This window comes from Notamacropus eugenii, chromosome 4 (assembly GCF_028372415.1).
Source record: "Notamacropus eugenii isolate mMacEug1 chromosome 4, mMacEug1.pri_v2, whole genome shotgun sequence".
Taxonomy (NCBI): Eukaryota; Metazoa; Chordata; class Mammalia; order Diprotodontia; family Macropodidae; genus Notamacropus; species Notamacropus eugenii.
In genome coordinates this window covers 162,765,801-162,791,926 of record NC_092875.1, presented here as the reverse complement: position 1 = coordinate 162,791,926, position 26,126 = coordinate 162,765,801, and the positions used below count along the sequence as shown (strand labels likewise).

The window sequence follows — 26,126 nt, the reverse complement described above, 5'->3', positions numbered from 1 at the left end:
AAGAACTATTATATTGAGCTAGAAAAAATAATAACAAAATTCATCTGACAGAAGAAAAGGTCAGGAATAACAAGGGAATCAATGAAAAATGTGAAGGAAGGCAGTATAGCAGTACCAGATTTCAAACTATACTACAAAGCAGAGATTATCAAAACAGTCTGGTACTGGCTAAAAAATAGAGTGATGGATCAGTGGCAGAGATAGATGAGGCACACAATATATAGTAGTAAATGACCATAGCAATTTTTTATTTGATTTGATAAGCTCAAAGATCCACACTTTGGGAGAAAGAAGTACTTTACAAAAATTTCTGGGTAAACAAAATCATTTTGACAGAAATTACTATATAGACCAATATTTCATACCATACACCAATATAAGGTCACAATGGTTATGTGATTTAAGCATAAAAGGTGATATGTTAAGCAAATTAGGGAAGTATAAAAAATTTTACTTGTCAGATCTATGACAAAAGGAAGAATTTATGACCAAACAAGTGATAGGATCATAGGAGGTAAATGGATAATTTTGACTATGTTAAATTTCAAAAGGTTTGCCCAAACAAAATCAATACAGCCAAGATTAGAAGAAAAGAAGGAAACTGGGAAAAAACATTTTACAGTAGGCTTTTCTGAAAAAGGACTCATTTCTCAAATATATGAGTAACTGAGTCAAATTTATAAAAATGAAAGCTATTTCCCAATTGATAAATAGTCAAAGGATATGAACAGGTAGTTTTCAGAAGAAGAAATCAAAGCTACTATAGTCATATGGGAAAATGTTTTAAATCACTTTTGATTAGAGAAGTGAAAATTAAAGCAACTCTGAAATACCACCTTATACCTGTCAGATTGGCTAACATGACAGAAAATAAAAATGATAAATGCTATTGAGGATGTGAAAAAATAACATCACTAATGCACCATTAGCGGAGTTATGAACTGATCCAACCATTGTGGAAAACAACTTGGAATTAAGGCCAAAGGGTTATAAAACTATGTGTATTCTTTGACCCAACAACACTATTACTAGGCCTATATAACAAAGACATCAAAGAAAAAGGAAAATGATCTATATATTCCAAAATATTGATAGCAGGTCTTTTTGTGCTAGCAAAGAACTGAAAACTGGAGGGATGTCTATCAATTGGAAAATGGCTGAACAAGTTGTGATATATGAATGTGATGGAATACTATTGTGCTGTAAGAAATGATGAGCAGGATAGTTTCAGAAAAACCTGGAAAGACTTCTATGAACTGATGCAAAGTGAAATGAGCAGAACTAGGGAACTTTGTACAAAGTAACAGCAATGTTGTCTGATGAAGAACTGTGAGTGACTTGGCTAGTCTCAGCAATACAATAATCCAAGACAATTCCAAAGGACTTATGATGAAAAATGCTATTTACCTCCAGAGAGAGAACTGATGAAATCTGAGTGCAGATGAAGCATATTTTTTTCACTTCATTTTTCTTGCTTTTTTTTTCTTTGCTACATGGCTAATATATATGCCTTGTATGATTTCACATGTATAACTGATATCATATTGTTTGCCTTCTCAATGGGCCAAGATGGGAGTGTTTGTATGGGGTTTTTTATAAAATTTTTTATTTTACACTTATATACAAGATAAAAAAAGAAAAAAACATTGTTATGTATACAGCAGGTTATAAGAGAGGATTCAGTATAAAATAATAAATTTCCATTTCAACAAAACCTATATAATGAATACTACACATTGTTTTCAAGGTTGCCCAGTTTTTCTTTGCTTCCTTGTTGGTTTTCTTCTGTTCTCTGCACTTTTTACTTTATTTTTCCCCTCTCTTCCCCTACCACCCTAAAGAAGGCTACAATTTTCATAAGTCTAAGTCTTTCCATGTTTTTTCTAAATCAACCAGCTCATCATTTCCTACACCACAGCAATATTCCTTTCTGGATTCAAGCAATGTCTTCCTTCATAGGATCTATGTGTTAATTTCGGTAATCACAATCAGAATGACTTGGTTGCTCAAAGCTGTTATTAAAACAATACTGCTGTTACTGTATACAGTGTTCTCTTGGCTTTGCTCATTACGCTGTGGAACTCAGTTTTTAAAAATTAATATTAAAAATAATTATTTTTAAAAAGTTATTCTTAACAATAAGCCTTTATATTTTACCTTCTAGAAAATCATATTCCAAGCTTTCTGCTCATTTATAGTGGTCACTGCTAAATTGTGCATGAGGTTTACTGTGGACCCACACTTGAATTCTTTTTTCTTTCTTTTATTTGACCTGAAAACTTTGAATTTTGGCTATAATGTCCCTTGGAGTTTTCATTTTGAGATTTCTTTTAGAGATTGATTGGTGGATTAATTCTATTTCCACTTTGTCCTCTGGTTCTAAGGGATCTAAAATTTTATTTTAGGATTTTTCTTGAAATACGACATCTATGTTCTTTGGGGGAGGGGATCATGGCTTAAATTTTTTCTCGATCTATTCTCCAAAGTGTTGTTGTTATTTTAGTAAGATACCCTAAATTTCTTTTTCTTATTTTTTTTTAGTCTTTTGACTTTAGTATTGTTTTTTTATGAAGTCATTAATTTCTATTTGGTCCATTCTAATTTTTAGGGAGTTTTGTTACTTAGGAAAGTTTTTGTACTTCTTAGGCCAAATTGTTAATTCCATTTCCAATTCTTTCTTTCATAGTGCTCATTTCTGTTCCACTTTTTTTCTTTTAATGCTCACATTTCACTTATAAAAACATTTTGTCTCTCTTTTTTAATTTTTGTTGGTAGTTGAATTTGTGCTCAAGCTCTGTTTTTCTTTGACGTCTTGCTTGTTGATGTTGGGAGTCATTCTCTTCCTGGTTCTGGGATTATCAGAGTTACCAGAAAGACCTGAAAGGTGGAGTTCACAATGCCCAATAGCAGCTCTATCTAGCAGTTTAAGGTGAAAAAAATCACCAAATAATTCAAGTCCCATTCTGAACAACTTGTGTTAATATTTTCTTGAAAAATTTTAAAAGACTAAGATACTCTGAGCCAGCATGGAATCCATGATGGACTTGGCATTTTCAGTGTCACAAAAACAAAAACAGACCTCAGGATCATCCAGTTAAGCAAACAAATATCACTGAAAGTAATCCTTCCTCTCAACATCTTTCAACAGCTTTAAATTCCACACCAGTTTGTGTCTTGAGTATTCTTGTCCCTATCACATGGGAGACACTGGCACAGGCTCGCTCAGCATAGCATGCCCACATCAGAGCAGGTGCTGTGCACCATGGTTCTAGAGGGAATCTCTGGTCTAGTCTTGTTACTTTCTTGAGGCACTGAGTGTCATGCTATTACTCCAGGATCTCAGGATAGCTCTCTGGGAACCTTCAAGTTTTCAATAATCCCAAAGTGGTCTGATCCAGAGCACACTGGGTTGCTTCCCTATGTTATGAGCCCTGCCAGTTCCTGACCTGGGTTTAGGACTGAGTAACAAGCCTGTGGGTTTTCCTCTTTTGGAATTTCATTATGATGCCGCTGAACTCTCAGCCACAATCAACCAGCTGGGAATCTCTGATAGTTCCTAGCGACAGAACTGTAGGATTCCTTTTTGCAATTCCTGCTCTGGTTATTCTCTTTGTAGGCTTTAGACACTACTACAAGTTGAAGCTAAAACCCTATATTGCCCCTGGGGGTCTAAGCCACACAGCTACATGCTTTTGAACACTTTCCCTCAACCTAGGACTTTCCTTATCCCTGAATACCACTCTTGTGAGCAGATCCCTTCCTCATTCTGCTCTGGATCTGTGACCCAGATCTTGGTAGTCAGCAGCAAAGCTGCCATTTGACACCTGTTCCAACACCTGGACAAACTTGTGGTGCTACAGGATGGATCTGTGACCATGTCTTGTCCCAGTTTACAGCCTTGGCCATCTTTCAATCCGCAGGTGCCAGAATGTTCCCTGAAGTGATCTCCTGGCCAGACCATGTTCCCAGTGTCCACTGACTTCTCTGTCCTGCTCCTTACTCCAACCTGAGCTGGAAGAATGAGTCACTGTGGATTTCTTGATCAGGATTAGGTCAGGTGCACTTTCTAAATCTATTTGAAGTTTTGTTAGGGGAGGGAGAACTCACTGTACTCATTCCTGCTATTCTGTCATCTTTGCTCTACCCTCTGCTCATTTGATCCTATAGAGTGTCCTGAAGGTGTAGTGTGGTTCTAATTAAACCTTAATAGCTCAACATATGTTGCAAATGATGTTAGGAAAAAAATCTGTTACTTTTGCAAAGCTATTGCTGGCAATGTCATATCAAGAGGAAAGTCAACATAACTGATGGATTTTCCAAACAAAATAGTATAACGTATTGGGCTTTATTGACAGAGCTCAACTAACGTCAGAATGACATGCAAATCTATAAGAACCATTTGAAAAATATGTCCCCTCTGGCAATTTGAACACATCACAATCACTTGTACCAAGAAGTACGAGAGAACTAAATATAGTTTTTCAAGTTGTCATAAGGGCAACCAACTTGCTACAAAATTGGCTGATCATATAGGAACAGAGTATGTTGCATTTCTATATTATTGTCAAATACACTGGTTTTCTCATGCCACAATAGTCCTAAGGATATTTGAGTTGAAAGAAGAAAGTATCATTTTTCTTAGTCATGATAATAAAGATGAAGTTCAGATATAATAAAAATTTTCTCCCAACCCAACATATTTGGCGTATTTTGTTTTATTCCATATCAGTGAAAGGTCTCCAGATTCATATTCTGATCCAGAAAATGATTGCATTTGTGAAAAACTTAAAGTTATAAATAATATATATTTCCCAATTTAAAAAAATACTTATTCTGCAAATATGAAATAGAAGAAATTAAATATCTGCATATTAATTACTTGACCAGCCTACAGAAGCAATTGTTTTAATGTAAAGATGTGAATATTTCTGAACATAAAGATAAAAATCTAGTTTCTCATGGATGAATATGATACATTTGGTATTATTCCACATGAACAAGAATGGTTAATAGATATCTGGTGATAGTATGATGAAACAAGCATTTGAATCTGAAAATCTTATGTTTTGATTAAATGTTCATCAAACAAAATGATAAAAATTTAACATTTTATTTACACAAAAGTTTTCAGGAGTATCTATTAAAAGAACAATGTCAATATTAGTAAATGTAAACATAATTAGCATTTATGTACTGCTTTTAGATTTGCAAAGCATTTACAGATATTATTTCATGTGACCTTTTCAACAACCTATGAGGTAGGAGCTATTTGTACTCTGCCAGGCCTAGAGGCCTGTGTGGGCTACCCGAGTCTTCTTACCTCACCTCCGAGGTCTTCGGTTGGCCAAAACTGGATGCTCATATGAGAGAAAGGACGTTCCAGAGTCGAACAAGGGTTGAGCTTTATTTCAGGGTCTCGGTTACAAGTGCAGGGGAGTCTTCTTTAGGAGGAAGAGGGGGAGATTTCCTAAGGAGGCTAGGATCTTAAGGGATTGGAAGTGAAGTACAAGCGGGGAGAGAGGGGGAGGGGAGAGAGGAAAGAAGAAAAGCGGAGCCTACTGTCCTCTTGGCTCCTCACGTGCTAAGAGAGCTTTCAGGCTTCCTCAATCCTACTTAACCTTCAGCCGCATAGTTTGCATCTGAATACCGTGCTGTTAGGTAACTAGGTGTGCCCAGATCCGGGACAATCTCGAGGGCGGGGAGATCTCTCTCCCATCACGTTTCTCAAGGGAAGAGGCGGAATTACTCTAGATAGCTCGGTTCACCTCGATTCCCTGCCGTTTCCTGAGGGAGTCTCGTGAGAGCTCTAAGATTTAGAAGCTCCCACCTTTACCCGCCTGAGACTGTCCACACGGAATTGAGCTTCCAATCCCAACAGTACTTTCATTTTATAGTGAGGAAAATGAAGCCCAGAGATGTCAAGTGCCTTGTTCAGAGTTTAAATTTAGTTGTTCTTGACTTTTAAGTTGTGTCCTATCTTGTAGGCCACCTAGCTGCTACTTAATAATTACAGGTAGCAATGTCATCAGTGGCACCACATTTTGAGAAACTTGCACTCTGAGAAACAAATCTATTATTTTGATAATAATATTTTATGCCTACTATTCTTATAAAGTGTAAATGTGAAAACTGAAGGATTTTCTCAAATATCTGTGTATTTAAATTTTCTCTTAGAAAAATGTATGGAATCTATAACATTATTTGTATAGGTTGTTTTAAGAAAAGAGGGGGGTAATTGATAAATGATTAAAAGGTATGAATAAAGTTTTCAAAAATAGAAGTCAAAGCTATCTACAATCATGAAAAAAATGCTCTAAATTACTATCAACTAGAGAAATGAAAATTAAAATAACTTGGAGATACTAACTCATACCTATCAGATTAGCAAATATGACAAAAAAATAAAATGATAAATTTTGAAGGGGATGTAGGAAAACTGGGACACTAATACACTATAGGTGAAGTTGTAAAGTGACTGAGCCATTATGGAGAACAATTTGGAACTATGCCCAAAGGGCAATAAAACTGTGCATACCCTTTGATCCAGCAATACTACTGCTAGGTGTGTATCCCAAAAAGATTTCTTTTAAAAAAGGGAAAGGACTTATTTGTACAAAAATATAATAGCTCTTTTTGTGGTACCTAAGAATTGTTATGTTCGTCCTTTGTTTTCAAAGATCATACCATCAGAGAAATGATGACATGACTTGCACTTGACTGTTTTGAGTGAGGGAGGGCTGTGCAAGGTCAGCAGCCTCACTTTCCCCTCCTGAACCATATGGATCCAGTGAGCAGATATGCATCAGAATGACTGGAGATGGCCCAGGATGCAATGGGAGACCTTGGGCTTTTCAGGTACTCACTTAGAGGGAGGTTATGCCCGTTTTGTGAATAGGCCTTTTAAGAAGTAATCAGGGAATGGTCATTTTAATGAGCAAAAGAAAAAAATAAGTAAATCAGTGGGAGGGAAAGAGAAACTGTTACTATTGATAATCACTGTAAACCAGTCATTAAGTGGAGCTTGGGCAGGGACCTATTGTTGTCTAACCTATGGCCTTCAAAGTGCACTGGATGTAAGGTTTTAGGAAAAGGAAGGAAGGAAAGAAGGAAGGAAGGAAGAAGGAAAGGAGAGAAGGAGGGAGGGAAGGAAGCAGGGAAAGAAGGAAAGAAGGAAGGAAGGAAGGAGGGAAGGAAGGAAGGAAGGAAGGAAGGAAGGAAGGAAGGAAGGAAGGAAGGAAGGAAGGAAGGAAGGATGGACATCTACCCAGTAAACCCCAAAGGAAGGGGAGAGGGGGATAGAAGGGAGAGGATGAGCTGGGTTACTAAGAATTAGAAATTGAGGGGATGCCCATCAACTGGAAAATGGCTGAACAAGTTGTGATATATGATTGTAATAGAATATTATTGCGTTATAAGAAATGACAAGCAGGATGATTTCAAAAAATCCGGGAAAAAACATAGCTGATTCAAGGTTACAATTTGATGAACTGATTCAAAGTGAAGTAAGCAGAAGTAGGAGAACACTGTACACAGTAACAACAGGATTGTATGACGAAGTATTGTGAATGCCTTGGTTATTGTCAGCAATACAATGATCCAAGACAATCCCAAAGGACTCATGATAAAAAAAAAAAAAGCTATCTACTTCCAGATGAACTGATGTTATCTGAATACAGACTGAAGCATACTATTTTTCATTTCTTCCTTTCTCCGCTCCTTCCTCCCCTTCTCCATCCCTCCCCCTCTTTCTTTTTCTTTATTCCTTTCTTTTCTTCTTTCTTCCCTTCTTTTTTTTCTGAGTCTCCTTGTACAAAATTACTAATATGGAAATGTTTTAAGTGATTGCACATACATAACCTATTTCAGATTGCTTACCATCTCAGGGGAGGGGAGGGAGAGAGGAATTGGACTTAAAACTCAAAACTTTTAAAAAACCAACAAATATTAAAAATTGTTTTTACATGTAATGGGGGAAATAAAGTATAATTTTTAAAAGGGGGTGAGATTTGGGGGGTAGGAAATGATGATGCCACATAAAGTCTAGAATCCACTGGATATCTTTCATGACTTCATCAAATAGCTTTAGTGAACATATGTCTCCCTATTTCATGCTTCATTTGATGTTCATACTTAGTGGATCACTGAACAAAGTTATCTCCATGGCTGCATCTGTCATGGAATCTTGTATGATTTTAACATATGCATGAAAGGCACCTTGTGTGAAAGTGCTTTTTCCACTAAATCAAATGCTTTTAGAAATCAACAAATATTTATAATAGTCACCTCCCAAATTGTACTTTTGAAGTTCCTTTTGGATCCTCACTCTGTCCTCTACTGTGCTAGCTGTCCTTCTAAACTTTGTGTCATATGCAAATTTGATAAATATACCATATATATTTATGTCAAAATATTATCAAGTGGCCCCATTGACACAAGTCCAAGCATAGATTTCTGGGCTCCATTAAAGACCCTCTCCTAAGATGGTATGGTCCTTTAATGACTAATCTTTGGATCTGGTCATTTATCCAGTTCTGACTCTATCCAGCTGTACTATCAACAAACCCATCTCTTTTCATTTTGTCCACAAGAATAGCATGAAAAATTTATGAAGTGCCTTGATAAAATATATTATCATTTCTTTGGAAAGGAGAATAACTTTTAAAGCTAAATTTTATTTTACTTGGTAAAAAGCTTGTTTATTTGTCTTTTAAAAAAACAAAAAGAGTGAGATTTTATATTGTAATCAGTTGTGTAATTTAAAATGCCTACAGAAGAATCTGCCTATTAATATCTCACTTTTTATCAAGAATATCCCCTCTATGTCCAAAGACCATTCTTATTAAGATTTTATACTTCAAAACATGGCTGAACCTGTGATCTGTCTCATTAGTATAGATACTTCCTCCAACATCTCAGAGCACAATTCAGTTATAACTTCTCAGACAGTGCGAACCTTCTCCACGTTCTTCCTAAATACTCTCTCCATAGATGCTCCATTCAAATATGCTGGGAGTGTTACTTTGTTTCACTTTACTTTGTTTTGTATAGCAATGTAAGAACACAGGCTGTCAAACTTTTATTGTTCTTTCTTGCCATATAACCAACCCATTTTTTTTCTTTCATCAGATTTTATGATGCTAAAATTGTGAGACCTGGATGTGAACTTGATGACACCATGGCTATGTAAGAACTGAATGAAGCATTGAGTCTAATATCTCACTCGTATTCACAGAGACCAAGACCTGGGGGTAGGGGGGACGGGGGAGGTTATATCCCCAAGGTGGTGGGGAAAATATATGTTCGTTCTTGCTGTCTTTGTGAAGAAGAATGTAATTGATATTAAGTGGCTGAATAGAACTGGAGTTCTAGTTACTGGTCTCCCCTTAACAAACTGGGTTCAAGCCAATGGCAGTAATGAGAAAAGATGCAACTCACTTCAGGATATCTGAAAACCCTAAAGGTCGGGGTATATATTATGAAACAATATTATGCACAAGGGTTGAGATTGGTCCATGCACACATTGCAGGTATCCTTAATGGAGGAAAAATGAGATTGTAGAAAGCAGGATTTTATGTAGCCTTTTTTTTTCAGTCACAACTGATTAGAATATAAAATCCCATGGTCTCTTGTTTGGTTTGTTTTTAAGCATTTCACTCAATAATACAAAATGTAGCTTTAAAAATTCTCCTAAAGCATGTTGGATACCACATATATGCTAAAACTTTATTAAATTCTATGGCTGATTTGGTTTTGGAAAAAATTCTGTTCAGTGACTTGCTGGGTGTCAATGTCAAGTGAGGCATAAAACGGAAACATTTGAGGCAGCATATGTTCTGGGCGAAGCATGGCCCTGGTTAGTTCAATGATTCTGGCTCAGAATTGAAATATTTTGAAGCACTCATGGACTGCAAAGTGGAATAAAAATAAATTTACTTACAGTAAGGTTAAAGACAGACAATTCACTTATTTAAACAGAAAATGTACTCTTCTCTCTTACTTACCATGGGAGCAGCACTAAGTCAGAAAACCTTTCCACAAAAGGGTGGAAGTTCTACTAAACCTCCAGCACACCACCTTATCATAGGTTGGACTTTTTATGCCTTGGGTAATAGGAAAAAGCAATGCTAATGGTTGAAGCCATAGTCCCTGGGGCCAACCAAATCTTGAAGATCGGTTCCTTGCTTCCTGTAAGGGAAACCATCTGAACCCAGGTGAAACAGATACTGCTCCTACTAAAACATAATTTGAGTGAACAGTGTTGGATGTCTGATTTAACAAGGTGATGAAGTTTGGGGCTACATTAAGAAAAATAGAGCTTCCACATTCATGACAGTCCTGGTATGACATGGATGCAGTAGTTTAGGGAAGGACATTAATAAACTGGGGAATGTCCAGAGAAGTGTAGTTAGGATGGTCTATGCCATATATCAGCTGAAATACCTGGGGAAATTAATTAAGGAGAAGAGAAGACAGAGAAGGGACATGATAAATGTTTTCAAGTAGATGAAACATTAGACTCGATTTGCTTGGTGCCAAAGATTACAAGCAAGAGCAATGAGGAAATTGCAAAGAGACAAATTTAGGTTTAACTTCATGAAAAAATTTTGTAGCAATGAGAGCTGGCTATAAAGTAAACAGGCTGCCTTTATATACATAATGGGTTCCCTCTCAATGAAGGTCTTCAAGCAGAAGATGGAGCAATCAATTCACAAGTATTTATTAAATACAGATTATGTACTACACATTGTTCTGGGGATACAAAGACAATAAAAAGAAACAATCCTTGACTTTAAGTTTACATTCAATTCAGAGAGACAATACGTACATACATATGTAGGTACAGATGTATGTTTATATGTATAAACAGAATAAATAAAAAATAAATACAGACACAGTGTCATTCAGCAAAGCAAGGCATTATCATCTGAGGAGACTAGAGAAGACATCCTGTAGAAGGTGGCACTTTACCTGAATCTTGAAGGAATCCACGGTGTACCAGAAGTGAAGATGAGGAACCATTACCAACATAGAAATTAGTCAGTGCAAAGGGGTATCTTTTGTGAAGGGCAGCAAATTAACCAGCATGGGTAAACCATAGAGTGCATGGAGATGAGAAATATGGGAGATTGAAGAGGTAGGAAAACGTCAGGCTATGAAGAGCTTTAAAAGTCAATGATAGAAGGTCATATTTGATTCTAGAGATAAAAAGGAGCCATTGGAGCTCACTGAGTGGGGTCAGGGTGAGACTTTCACTTTAGGAAAACAATTTCTTTGATTTTGTGGAGGACAGATTAGAGAGAGGAGAGGCTTGAAGCAAGGAGCCTACTGTAATAGCCCAGTTTTGTGAGATGATTTGGGCCCAACTAGTATGGTGGTTATGTGAGTAGAGAGAAAAGAGGAAATATATTAAAGATGTGAAGATAGAAATAGCAATATGATAAAGTATATTCAATTATATTACTCACTAAAATATTATTGCTAATACTTTATTATTAGTCATATTATTAAATTACATATTGTTTATGTGCAGAGGCAAGCCAGCCTAGCTGAAGCAGCAAGACATCTTGAGGAAAAGACAAGAGGTAACCAGTACCAGGCAAATCAAACCAACACTAGCACCGCCTTGACTATTTCCACTCAGACTGTGATGAAAATATGCTAGGACTTTGAATCCCAAAGCCTTAGGAAAAACAGTGTCTACAAAACCACCAGACATACTTCCAGGCCATTAAGGAGTAACCATTGAGGGGATAAGTCATTGTGAAGAAGCAATAAAAAGAAGTAACTACGAACCAACTGCAGCTAACAGAATGACTACTCCCCAGAAGAGGGTAACAGCAACCCCGCCCCAGCTCATGCTTCCAACCTCCACCTCACACCTCCCAGGGGAAGGAGGTACTGTGCAGAAGGGGTCAAGCCATCCCCACCAACTGACAATCAACTGCTATCCACAGTGCAGGCAAGCCAGCTTGCTGAAAGGAGCAAGACAACCTGACTGAGGACCAGAAGGTAGCATATGCCAGAGAAGTAAAGTCCTCATGCTCTGATGGAAATAGCCCAGGATCCCAAATCCAAGAACCTCTGAAATAGCAATGCTTCTAACACAAAATCCATATTCATCATGCTGGGAAGCAACCCCTGTGGATGCAGGGTAGCACCTGCTCCTCCAATGCCACAGCGGTATCTTTTGTAGATGTCCCCCCCTCCTCCAAATAAGAATGTTCTTGTCACCATTAATTGATTCAGGATCGGAAACTGATATGATTTTTATCAGCGGAAATGTCATTAAAGAAGAGGCATTACCATCTGTTGTGCCAGCTGCACCCTAGGGACCATGGGATTTTTTTCATGACTCGCAACTGAAATCTTCCATGTATTACCTCTCCCATTAGAATATGAACTCCCTGAAAGATCTGTTTTACTTTTCTATTTGCATCCTGACTACTTAGCACAGTACTTTGCACATAGTAAATGATTAATAAATGTTTTATTCATTCATATAATAAAACACAGTAACATTGTAAAACAGAAAAATAGAAACTAAGGATAAAGATGAAATTAAATGCTAAAGTTTTATTAATAGCAAATTTTTTTACTCTTACAAAACATTAATTATATTGTGTAGAGATCATGTGAGCAGTATTTTAATGAGTTTTTATATCTAATAAAAAATTAAAACATGTCTTTTTCTTTTCCTTTCTTATCTATTTTTGTGATTTACAATGTATACAATGTACACGTATATAAATTGTAAATAAATTTGGCGATAGGAGCTCACAATGGTTTTACTGATAGGGTGTGTGAGTGGCATCAAAAGTTAAGTTTCCACAATAAGTTGTTAATTGATGACGTCATTGAGAATAAGTTCGACAGTAAGAAGGCCAGCAGACTGCAGGTGGACGCAACCAATCAAAAGACAGACGGTGGCCTTCAGAAAATTACAAAGTTTTTGATAAAGGAACCAAATCTACAACTAGCTGGAACTAGCCAAGAAAAATGACCTAGAGTTACCTGGAGAAGGCTTTTCTTCGCTGCACTTGCTTAATGAACTTCATGCACATAAGCAGACACCCCCCACGTAAAATTACCCCTCCATTTCTGATCATGGGTCCTATGTTACAGCATGTTTGGGAGGGGGATCATACTAAGGGGGGGTTAGGTAACAGGCATGTAGAGAAGACGGTGACCTCATGGAGAAGGGACCAGTTCACCTGCTGGCGGGAGGATGTCTTGGAGTAACAGTATACAGCTCATCTCGCTTCTGTATCCAGTGCTCCCTCCTCCTGAAAAGAGGGTGGGGGCCGCTTTGGCCTGCGACTCCGCTGCAATAAATTTTCCTTGATACCTTTTTATTGTGAAACAGGTGCATGACTTAAAAATTGTCAAGATAATTATGGAGTCTCATCAACCTATTTTTTCAAAGGTATTCTTCATAATTTGATAAAATTCCATCACATTTAATTAGACTGTGTTAAAACTAACTGAGGGAGCCAAACTGAGAACTTATCAGCTTTACTTAAAAGCCTCACGGGTTTCTTTTAAAAGCTTGTCCCTCAAGGAGTGTGAGGGTGGAACCCTAATCAAGCCCACAGGAGACCAAAAGCTGTGGGGGAGGGGCTGGGGTAATGAAAAGCACCTGCCTAAAAAAATCAAGAAATAGGTTTATGTTCTGCCTTGGCCACCTAATAACTTTGGGCAACTGGCTTCCCTTCTCTGAACCTCAGTTTCCTCACTTGTAAACGGGAAGGGTGGAGCAAGAACAAGCCTGGCAATCCTTCCAGCTCACACAAACAGTGAGGTGCAAAAAAGAGGGACGACGTCGCTCCCATGACGTCACCTCGTACAGCCTCGCAAGCAGCAGGGCATGCTGGGTCCGGCCTCAGCCGAGGTCAGCGCTCCAAGCCCCCACTGCCCCGGGCCCCGTGGCTGCGGCTGCGCACGCACACTCCTATGAAAGCTTCAGGCCGCGCCTCACTCCCCGCCCCCTCTAGACTTGGCCTTCTTCAAAGAAACCAGCGGCCCGTCCTCCCCTTACGCAGTGTCAGACTCGATTCTGTCTCGGGTCAAGGGGCGGGGCTACGTCCCGGCCGTAGCCAATGGGGCTGCGGGGTCAGAGGTGAGGGGTGAAGGGGCGAAGATTGGAGAGTGCCGGCTCTGCCGCGCCTCGCGGTCGTCATGGAGGCAGTCCCTGCCGGGGAGCCGCCTGAAGAGGAGGAGGAAGAGGAGGAGGAGAAAGGAGGGCAAGAGCGGTTGTTGAAGCGGCATCGGAAGGAGAAGAAGGAGCTGCAGGGTGAGCAAGGAATCCAGGGCCGGACAAGGAATGGGGAGGCCCCCATCTTCCCTCACCGCCTCCTCTCCTGCCCTGGCACGGGGTGCGGTGCTGAGCTACTCCCGAGGAAACCTCAAGGCCTGGTCGGAGCTTCTTTCTTTTCCTCTCCCTTCTCCCCCTTCCCAAAAGAACCCCCAAATAAAAACCGGATCCTGAGGACCTGTTCTTAGCCCCTAGCCGTAGGATGGTAGGCTTGGGAGGGCGAAGGAACCCGGGAAAGGATCTATTCCAGTACTCTGATTTTACATAGAAGGAGCCTGAGACCGGAATGATTTGCCAAGGTCACCTAGGTTCCTTAGTCCAGAGTGATTCCGTCACGTGTCTTTGATTTCTTCTTTATCGTGTGGCGGCCTTCTGCGCTTGCCCACTCCGAAACTGCTCCTGGTTCTCTGGGTAGTGAATGGTGCCATTCTCCGCCCACCGCCTTCCTTTGAGCCCCTCAGTACCACTTAACTGTCACATTTACAGAAGAATTAAGACTGAAGGAAAGATAGAGGCCAAGTATGCCAGCCCCCCTACCTCCATCATTTTACATTAAGGCCCTCAGGGGTACGAGGGCTTTGCAGCGAGATATTGGCCGATCTGGGACTAGAACTTGTATCTCCTAAGTATCCACTGAGTGTTCTTGCTTCTACCAGCTGTCCCGTTCGTTCTCTTTGCTTTTCTCTTCCTGGGACTCTAATTAACCATCATTGGTGTCTCTTCAGCCAAAATTCAAAGTATGAAAAATGCTGTTCCCAAGAATGACAAAAAGAGGAGGAAGCAATTGATTGAGGATGTTGCTAAATTGGAAGGAGAATTGGAACAGAGACACAGAGAAGAACTGGAGCATTTGAAGCTGACTTCACATGCAAAGGATAAGGTGTGTGGCAGCATATCCCATCTAGTTTTGTTTGTAGCTTTTCTTTAGGAACTCTGTATTTTGCTCTTGTCTTTGTAGAATGTATGGTGTAGAAAGGCATAAGATTGGCAGAAACACCAGGAAACCAATACATGGTTTACAATTTTCATCGTTCATCAAAAACAGCACACTGTGGATTAAGTACCTGCACATGCAAGGCACTGTTCTAGACACTAACCACATGGTCCCTGTCCTCAAGGAACTTAGAATCTAATGATAACTTTTATATAGGACTTTAAGATTTGCATAATACTTACAGGTGTGAGGCACATAACAATCCTATGAGGGAGGCACTTTTATTATATACATTTTACAGATAAGGAAACTGAAGCTGAGAGAAGTTAAATGATTTTTGCAGCCCTCTGATGCAAGATTCAGACTAAATTCTTCCTGTCTTCAAGGCTGGCTCTAATTTACATTTGAATACCTACACTTTTATATAGGAGCACCCTACTTTCTTCTTTTGGGTGTGGAAGCTTAAGGAAAGAAGAGACTTCTATTTTTAAGAAACTTGGTCTTAACTTGGATATCCTGATGAAGATAAGTAGATCAGCAGAAGGATTTTAAATAATAAGTTGCTATTGTCAACATCCCTATCTATCAATCTCTGTTTCTAATACAATCTAGCATCAAAAGCATTTAAAGAAAAAACCTCAACAGAACTTTAAAGTGTACATTTTTTAAAACTGTCTTCAGTGTTTCATTCTTAAGTCCTCCTACCCACGCAACTTTTGCAATACTGAATTATTTATTCAACTGATTATCAAATGTGGGCAAGGTACTTTGATCTTTATTGTAGGCCATACAAAGAAGAAATATGACATAATTCCTGCCATTACAGAATTTGACGAATAAGGGGTCATTCTTGACTTCATGCAATATGCAGGCTAGGAGGGAAGATATTCAGATATCCACATAACTTTAATATAAGGTTATAATGTTAAAGAACAATAAGAGAGATTATAAAGTGCTATTTTAACTCAGGAGGAAGAGAGTGTTGGTGTAGTTCTCTTGGTATGACAGCATTCTTCCACAGTGGGCTTTGGTACTTAATGGAGTATATTGCCAACCTTCATTTTTGGGGCACTGCTTTTATCATCAGCTGATTTTGTCATCAGATTTTCTAGTTAATTTCAAGAGGTCAGGTATGGATGTTAAAAAGTATATCCCTGAAACTATACATGAATATTTGATATTAACCTGTCTTTTAGAAGGGAGTTAAATTGCTTTGGCAAGTTTTAGCTATCATGTTTCTGTGGCTTAACCCTAATTCTTACTGTTTCTGGATAGCCCTCTCATACCAACTATTCTCTGTCTCTTTTCTCTTCCCCTTGTAGTCTGTACTGTACTCTTCTGCCATCTTAGTTTTTCTAATATGGATTTTGGGGGATTATCTCTTTCCCCTGGTTGGTGTTTCTTCTTGCTTACAGGATCATATGTAAACCCTTTATTATGCCATTAAAGAATCTTCACTACCATCCCTCCTTAACACTCTTCTCACTATTCACTCTCTTTCATGTTAGATTTCATCCAAACTAAAATTCTCAGTTCCCTGAATTTATTCTGGCCTGCTTGTGTTTTTGTTCCTGCTGACATGCCTTCTCACTTCTTCAGACCTTTTAATGCCAAGTGTTCTGTTCTTCTTGAAACATACCTTATTCTCTTCTCTGCTGAAAACTATGTCTCACTTGGTTGTCCCATGCATTTACATCTATCTCTATTTGTCTCTGATTTTCTATATCTATAAAATTGTAATCTTGAGGGTATGGATGATATTTTTTTTTGTTTGAGTATATAACAAGTGCCATGAGTGTTAATAGGTCTATTATATTAAGGAGTGATAATAACAAAAACCATGGTTTAGTTTTGCTAGGCTTATAGTCTTTTATTCATTTAACTGATTTATATAGCTCCTGCTATATGGAGGTCACTGTGCCAGGCATAATGGGGGCATACAGAGACATGGACTTATTCTTGTCTTCATAGAATTTGCTCTGTAGTAGGAAAGGTAAGACATGTAAAAATATCTAGCCTTTCATTTATATCCTTTTTCTAAAAGTTAGTTGTGATGCTTGTGATTTTGCTCAAGATTTTAAGTTAAAAGAGAAAGAAGCTGCTGGACAAGATTGCTCTGTGGTCCTTCCCTGACTCCTTGTATTTTACCAGCAGTTTGTAGATAGAGCAAGGTAGAAAGCACATTTAGAAATACTCTTGTTTTTTCTCCTTTTCCTAGATTCATTTTGAATGTGCTCATAATTGGTGCATATGGTGCAAATAAGTCAAATTACAGTTGTATGTTGGAATTCAAACCTTTTAAAAGGGAAAAGGTGATCCATGGGTAGTCTTTGGTAATAGAAGTAGCCTTGGTTTTTCTAGACCCCCTGTGCCCTGAGTATATTCTTAGAGGGGAGATCAGCAAATAAATACTCACAAGCTATGAATGGTTTTTATTTTTAAATATAATAAGACTTTATTTAAAAATATAGAAACCTTTCTTAGCTACAAAAACAGACCATGGGCAGGGTTTGGCTCACAAGCCATAGTTTGCAGACCTTCTGCCTTAGAACAATTAAATAATGGCACTTCAGGTAGTTTTATCAAAGCTTTCTCCAATGAATTTCATGCATCTCGTATAGCAAGCAAGAGTTTTTAAGCAAGGATCTCTGCCTCCAAGCAAAGAAGGCTAAGACATGACTTGCCAGAACTTTGTGGTTGCTCTGTCTTGTAGAAATGCTATAATCTTAGTGTGGTAAAATTTGGTGCATTTTTTGGGGAAGGGTAAATGTTAGATTTTTTGGTACATTACATTAGGTAAACTAGATGTTAGTATTAAATAATGTGCTCTGTGTATGTGCCTTTTTTCACTTTGGTATAGATTATAAAATCTAGAAGAGCTGAGGCCCTGACTACCATAGTTTTATAAGTTTTAGATTAACGAAGTGAGATAATTCAGCTGTTTGGAAGCCAGAAATAAAGTTCTTAGGAGTTCTTGTGCAGATAAAATGTAAAAATAAAACCATCTCATCATAACATTTGTTGCTTTTTCTCAAATTGAAGCTGTGATTAGCCAGATTCTCTTTTTTTAAAAATAATGCTGAAAAATTTTGTTAGTGTTATTTAATCTGTTAATAATTTTCCATAAACTATCAATGCTTTTGTTTTTTTTCATTAGATAGACTCTGTTGTTGTTAACATTGCAAGTTTGGATATTGAGAATCAGCAGCCTCGGATATCAAAAGCACAGAAGAGGAGGGTATGAATCAAATTTATCAAGTATTTATTAAATATCTACTGTGTTCAACAAAGAAGCATTGTTTCTGTCCTTGAAAAACTTAGAAATTGACTGCAGACTTAAGTTTTTTCTCTCTTCAAGGGAATAACTAGGGAATGCTTCAAGGCAGTATACAAATGGGAGATTGTGTGGTACAAACTCTTTTTAAGTGCTCTGGGAACTCAAATTTGAGACAAATCTTTGTGGGGATGCTCTTGCGTTGTTATATAAGAAAGCAGAGGGAATGCTCAGAAGGGAAAATAGCAGGGACAGAAACAGAAGTGTGAATGAGCATGATATATTCTGGGTACAGCAAGATAACTATAAAAGTAGTCAAAGATAGAGTTAGGTAGTTATGAAGTGAGGAAGTGTTTAGACTTATTCCAGTCTTGCTTTTTGTATTATATTCAGTATAGAATAGTCTCTTCACAAACAGCAACATTAAAAGTGGCATATTGCTGAGGACCGTTTGTCAGGAATAGCTAAAATTTACCCATATACACTTAAAATTTTATTCCATTAAGAAATTTTATGACCAGGCAATTTCTTCCGGTAGTATTCACAGGGTCCATCTTCAGAGTAGAAGATAGAGAGTTGAACTTTTGACAAATATGTTAAAAATACCTTATATTCATATTCTGATTTTAAAGTTTTGAAAGTTCTTTCTCATATTTAGTTCATTTGATCTTACTTTTTTTTTTGAGAAGTTGATATTATCTTCTCTTTCACAGATGAGGAGATAGACTAATGTTAAATGAAGAGTCCTATATCTTAGAGCTAGAATTCTAATCTAGGTCTTCTAACATCAAAGTCTGATTCTTTTCCTGCAAATATGTTTAATTTAGTGCTTAGGAGAACTCCCATTTTCCTTTTACAACTTTTTTATTTCAAAGAGACCATTTATATTAGGAATATTCAACTGCCATTCAGTTAATTGACTTGGAAGTTATACTGTCCTATTCCTGTTTTTCTCCATATGGGTGTCTTGATTGAGAGGCATTATTATTCCTTACCTCACCCCTTCCGCAAATTTTAAAACTTTTTATTATTATAGAACACTGAAAATAAATAAAGTTATTATTTAAAGAAAAAAGAAAAAACTTTTTATTAAAAGAGTTAACAAATAGTTAAATTTGTAGAATTTAATTTCTTTGCAAAACTTTGGGGCAGACCAAACAGCATATGGATCTTTAAAATTTTGAATATTAGATATATGACAATATAAAAATGTTTCTTTGATTGGATATATCAGTAGGCAAGAGGAATGTCTTGCATCATGAAGATCTTAGCATATTATGGTCTTGTGATATGAAGCAGAGAGTCAGGAGGCATAGATTAGCCTCAGGCTTGGATCTGACACTACTACATTCATTGTAGATTGGGAACAGGTCATGAGATCAGTACTTTGATATCTGTAAATGAGAAGCAGTTTTATTACTGACAGGCCTCACACAGATTTTTTTTAAAGGATATGAGTTTGACTAGATGGTCTGTAAAAGTTCTTTTCAACTGTAAAATTCTATAACTTGAAAGGTTCAGATTTTCTGTACCATTGTAATAAATAACGAGAAACATATACATTCCTCATTATACGTAATCAGTTCGTAAATATGTGAGAGTCTTACTTTTCCCCCCCCACTATGCCTTAGGAAAAGAAAGCTGCATTGGAGAAGGAAAGAGAAGAAAGGATAGCAGAAGCTGAAATTGAAAACTTATCTGGAGCCAGACATCTAGAAAATCAGAAACTTGCACGAATTTTGGCAGCTAGACATTTAGAGATTAAACAGATTCCATCAGATGGCCACTGTATGTACCGAGCTATTGAAGACCAGCTGAAGGAACAGGAGTGCCCCCTGACTGTAGCCATCTTAAGAAGTCAAACTGCTGAATATATGCAGAATCATGTAGAAGACTTCCTGCCATTCTTAACTAATCCTAATACAGGAGATATATATACTCCAGGTAAAGATTTTATTATAATTTGCATCCCTGTTGTACTTTGTCTTCAAACTAAATATTGTATGAAAGGATTATATATTCTATCCTCCTCAAATTTATCCCTGTGGGAAAAATTATATATATATTAGATACATATATTACGTATAATTATAACCTAAATACTATCATGTCCAAAGATTATTTTTTATGTGTAGCACATGATTATAGATGTTAGTAGGTATTGCACTGTCAAAATAATTTTTTCAAGTGGTTAGCTGTTAAGAAGATAAAGTACGTTCATCATTTTGTGTAGGAATGAAATAGAATTAGTCATTATCTGAAAGACTTAATAGACTGCCACCTTTGTGCCAGCAATTTTGCCATCTCTATGCTGGTGGGGACCTAAAAAGCAAGAATACAGTCTCTTCCTAAAAGCTGCTGCAAGGAACCCATGCTGATTATTATATCTTCAGTTTTTGATGCATGTGGAAAAAAGGCAAATCCTAAATCTCCTTCCCCATATGACTTTGTTTCTTTGACCTATGTGTTTCAGGAGCACAGATTTAATTTTCGTCTAAGCAGAAGATGATTAGAAAAATAAATCTACAGATTAATCAACATTCTAAAGCCAAACATTAGTGCTTTCATATTTTTGTACCACTATTTGTTTCCATTTTCTTGGAAAATCAAGAACTAAATTTATACATAAGGTCAAAACTGAAAGGGTTTTCATATTTCTTAACACATTCCAAGTATGTTTGTATCCTAATGTGGATAAGGATAAGTCTTCTATTTTTTTTTTAATTTAGTCATTTGTTCATTAAGTTTTGCTAATGGAGCATGACACCTCAAACTATTTCAGTTCAACAAATATTAAGAACTTGTTACATTCAAGACACCACAAGTTCTAGAGATAAGAAAAATTAAACAGTTCCTTCCCTTATTTGGCTTGAGGGAAACAATATGTAGGTAAGTGATACAAAGCATATGCAAAATTATACAAAGTAATTTAAAATAGGGACAACTAAGTGACAGGCCTGAAATTGGGAAGGCTTGTCTCACTGAATTCAAATCTGGCCTCAGACATTTGCTACCTGTATGTCAACCCTGTTCACCTTCGTTTCTTCATCTGTAAAATGAACTGGAGAGGAAAATGGCAAACCACTCCAGTATCTTTAACAAGAAAATCTCAAATGGGGTCATGAAGAGTCAGGTATGTCTGAAAAACAACTAAACACATGATTTTAAAGAGGAATAGAGTACTCTTTACCGGGAGATTAGGAAAAGCCTTCTGTTGGAGGTGACAGAAGCTGTTTGAAGGTAGCTGTGGATTCTAAGAGGTGGAGATTAGGAGGGAGGGTCTTGCTACAGAGTTGTGGAGCAGGATATGGCCTCTAGTATATAAGGAACAGCTGACAACCTACTTTGAATAAAAAGTGCACAAAGTGGAGTAATATTAAATGAGAATTGAATTATTGTGGGGAGTTATATTGTGGACAGTTTTAAATGGTATTTTGTCCTAGAACCAATAAGGAGTCACCAGTTTTTTTAGTATCTTTGAGGAAAATTATTTTAGCTATCATGTAAGGAGTGGCAGAAACTATCTTTGGGAGAAGTATTGGAGAGTATCCTGGAGAAAGGTTCTGGGACAGTAACCAAAGAAAGAAGGCATACAGCATGAACGGATAAGCTTAATGAAAGGTGGGAGACGAGGGAGATACCAAAATATATTTGAAGAGGGAGAGATTGCCAAGGATTCAGGATTAAAGAAGACTCTGTGGTAGATATGGTACTTTGGATGAGAAGGATTCTGAGAGGTGGTTGTTCTTTTTCCTCTTTCTCAAAAAGGACTAGCGACATCACAAGGGTGAGTCAAGGCAACTGATGCTGGCCCAGGATGCAGTGGGTAACTTTGGCCTTTTTAATTAAGGTCTTTCTAGGTCTCGTCTGAGGCAAGGCTCATTCAGTGACTAAAACCTCCGTTAGAATTGAGACAAAAAAATGGTCCAGTTTACTATCACACAAATATCAGTCTGGGATGGGTAGACTCTCAGAATTTCTGGCCAGAACAGAAAACAATTGCTATTTACACTCATTCACAACCATCAAAACTAAGTGGTAAGGCACAGAAGCTTGAGCTGGAGGCTAGCCATTTTTGGCCATTCAATAAAGCCAGAATTATTCGGGTTTAAAGGCTAGTCTAGTAGCTCTATTGGAAACACACAATGGCCTTTTTTATAAAAACCTGTTTTTTCGGAGCTATTTTTCAAGAAATCATGAATGAAAACTGCAAAAGTCAAAAAGTAAATTGTCCTAGCTTTTTGAAAAAAATAAAATAAAATTAATTAAAATTAGAAAAAATCTAGGCCCTAAACTGCCAGATTTCTTACAAAAAATAAGCAACCCCAAATTATTTTCCTATGGACAGAGCAGCCACCTGTTGTGCCCCAAGTGGTGAGACAGACATGGTAAGGGAAGAAGGAGAAGGAAAAGGAAAAGAAATAATAGCATTCCCCAACTTGTGCTCGAATTGGCAGGTTGGCTTTCCAGGGAGCAGCAACTACTCCTCTCAGGGAACTACTATAGCATTCTGAACATGGGGAATGGCTTATGTGAATACATGGATGTAGGAGATGACATTGATTCAGGAAGTAGTGTAGAGTAATTTGCATGGAACACATGTGAAGGGAAGTAATATGAAATAAGGAAAAAGAAAGAAGCAGGGTCAGGTAATGAAGGATAAATACAAAAGTGTGGCACAGGACCTATAAGAACAGCATCAGTAGTGCTAAAAGTTAAAATGTGCTGCTAAGGATAACAGGAGATTTCTTTAGCTACATTGAGGGAAAAGAGGACCATCAAAGGGAGGTTAGGACTGCTGCTTAGGGATGGATGTAGTGATGATAGAAGACAGACAGAAGATGGGGCTACTTAACTCATGTCTTTCTTCTTGCTGTGGATACTGATGTTTGGACTAAAAAGGACAAAACAAAATTGATCATTAGTAAATGAGAGCACTTAGCTGCCTTAAATGACATTCATGGATTCATGTTACCTGCCCCAAACAAATTACATCCTCAGGTTCTGAAAGAACTGGCAAAAAGCAATTGTTGAGCCACTGATTGTGGAGAATAAAAAGTTACTGCAGAACTGAAAAAAGACAATATCCTGATTTTCAGAAAGGAAAAGTAGTCTGTAAACTATAGGCCAGTGAACTTTAATTCCTGACAAAAATAAGGAGATGGTTAGTGGATATCAACTAGCACCCTTAAGGAGTGCTAGTTGATAACCTAAATTTTAGCAAAGTATTTGATAAAATCTCTAGTATTATGGCAAAGCTTTGGGCTAGGTAATCATACAATTAGGTGGAATCAGAACTGATTGAGTGGTCGGATCCAAAGTAGTTAGCAATGCTTTATGGTGGTGTGGGAAGTGTAAGTAGATGACCCCTAAAATACTGAATATTTTTATTGATGTCTTCACAAATGGCATACTTTTCATATTTGCATATTTGACACAAAGCTGTGAGGGACAACTAGCACATTAGATAACAATAAAGATACAAAACCATTTTGAAAGGTTAGAACATTAGGCTAAATATAATAAGGTAATATTTAGTACAGTTATATGTAAATTATTAAAAATATAAAGTTGATTTTTTTTTTACTATAAGATGGAGGAGATAGAGATAGATAGCATTTCCTTGGTAAAAAGAAGATTCATGGAGGTTTCAATGTGTCAGTCCAAAAAATAAAACAAATTTATTATAATACTAAACTAAATTAAGGAAAGATAAAGTGTTCAACATGAGGGAAGTATTGTAATAAGTAGTCTCACAGTTCTTTGACCCAGTCAGACAGCATCTCATCCTTACTATCAAACTATGTAGCTTTTGTTGTTTCATGCTTACTCAATAGAAGCATTAAGGCATGATTATTAATGTTGAATCATGTAGAGGTGATAGTTCATAATTTATCACCTTGAAGGTTTTTGAAAAGTTAATGAAACTTCTGTTATAGAGTAAGTAGAACCATGGGAATTTGCCTATTCTAATCCCTTGCGAAACTAGCCAGAAAACTCTTACTTATTTTAAGATAACTGGTAATTGGAGAGGATGATTCATTTGAATCCTTTTGTTAAATACCTAACCATTAGAGATATGTCCTGCTGTGTTAGAGTAAAATATCAGTTTTCTATCAGTTAACAGTTAGCACACTCAAAGAGTCATAGTGCTGACACAGAGGGAAATCTAAAAGTTCTAGGCAGAGGTTAGAAGGGACATAATTTAGTAGTGGATATGAACAATTTTCAGAGATTTGCAAAAATATATGCAGTCATATGAAAGACCTTCAAATCATTAATAAGTAAAATGCAAGACAACTTTGAGGGTTCTCTTCACACTCAGCAAATTAGCGTGGTTGACAAAAAATAGTCAATGTTAAAGGTGCTATATGAAGGTAAGCACACTAACAGTCCTGGAGGAGTTGTGATTGATTTAGTCATTCTAGAAAACAAATTGGAGTTATATGAGAAAAATTACTCAGATATCCATAACCAAATTATGTTTATATGTTCACATGGCACTAAACAGTGTGTAATTAAAATGACTAGTTTTGGACTCAAAGAGATGAAAAAATGCACCTTCTTTCAAAGAAGATGTGGGAGAACGTGTACAAAGTGTGCAACACTGGCAGATACAGTTATTTTGGTTTGTTAGGTTTAGCTCCAACAGAATTAGCAGCTTTACTCAGGCTAATAAATAATCACAGAACTTTTTGTAGACATAGTAAAAATTGTCTTGACATTCATAATTTGTTTTTCATGTATAGGTGTTGTAGAGAGGAACAAGTGCTAGTAACAGTGTAACACTATTACATTGCCATTCTAAACACTGCTAATTCATCCCATAACGTTCTCTGTAAACCATCTCTGGTGGTTTGGTGCTTCTCCCCCACTGCCATACCTGTTCTCAAATGCCTTGCCCCCTGTTTAGAAACTTGGTCATCCTGGACCTTTTTCTCTTGCATTTTTTCCACTTTCTCTACTAAATTCTCTGTAGTCTGGCTCATCATTCAAATGAAGCTGTTCTCTTCAAAGTTACCAGTGATGTCTTAATTGGCAAATCCAGTGAACTTTTCTCAGTGCTAACTCTTCTGGACCTTTCTGCAGCCTTTGAAACTCTCAGTCATCCTTTTCTCCTGGATGTTTTCTCCTTTCTAGGTTTTTATGATACTGCTGTCTCCTGGTTCCCCTCCTACCGGTCTGATTACCCACTTAACCATGGATGTCCCAAAGGATCTATCCTTAACCCTCTTCTCCCACTGTAATATTTTGTTTGGTGATTTCATGAATTCCCACAGATTCAGTTTATCATTTTAAAGCAGTTGATTCTCATATATGTTCACCATTAGCCTCAGTTATGATCTCTAGTCTTCTACCAGATGCCTACTGGATATCTCAATCAGGATGTCCCAGAGATATCTCATATCCAAAACAAAATTTGTTATCTTTTCCCCAAAATACCCGCTTTTCCAGTATCACTGTTATTGTTGAGGTTATCACCATCATCCCAGTCAGCCATGCTCCCAACCTAAGTGTCATCTTCCACTCTTCACTACAATCACCTTACGTGTCCAGTCTGTTGCCAGGTGTTGTCATTTCTTCCTACACATCTCATGCTCCTTTT

At 37.3% G+C, this 26,126-nt stretch overlaps 1 protein-coding gene across 5 annotated transcripts in view; it reads left to right on the top strand.

Moving 5' to 3' along the window:
* Positions 1–26,126, top strand: part of OTUD6B (OTU deubiquitinase 6B) — a 79,849-nt gene that overhangs the window by 43,075 nt on the left and 10,648 nt on the right. For 2 of the 5 annotated variants that reach the window (XM_072603598.1, XM_072603596.1), the window contains exons 2-8: positions 3,921–4,052; positions 6,678–6,855; positions 9,127–9,183; positions 11,532–14,291; positions 15,038–15,192; positions 18,404–18,484; positions 20,152–20,464. In XM_072603598.1, coding sequence (XP_072459699.1) covers positions 14,177–14,291; positions 15,038–15,192; positions 18,404–18,484; positions 20,152–20,464 — 664 coding nt within the window. In that variant the 5' untranslated portion in view covers positions 3,921–4,052; positions 6,678–6,855; positions 9,127–9,183; positions 11,532–14,176. Of the gene's footprint in view, positions 1–3,920; positions 4,053–6,677; positions 6,856–9,126; positions 9,184–11,531; positions 14,414–15,037; positions 15,193–18,403; positions 18,485–20,151; positions 20,465–26,126 lie in introns of those variants that run through there. The other 3 variants (XM_072603600.1, XM_072603599.1, XM_072603601.1) reach the window with 2 other exon arrangements.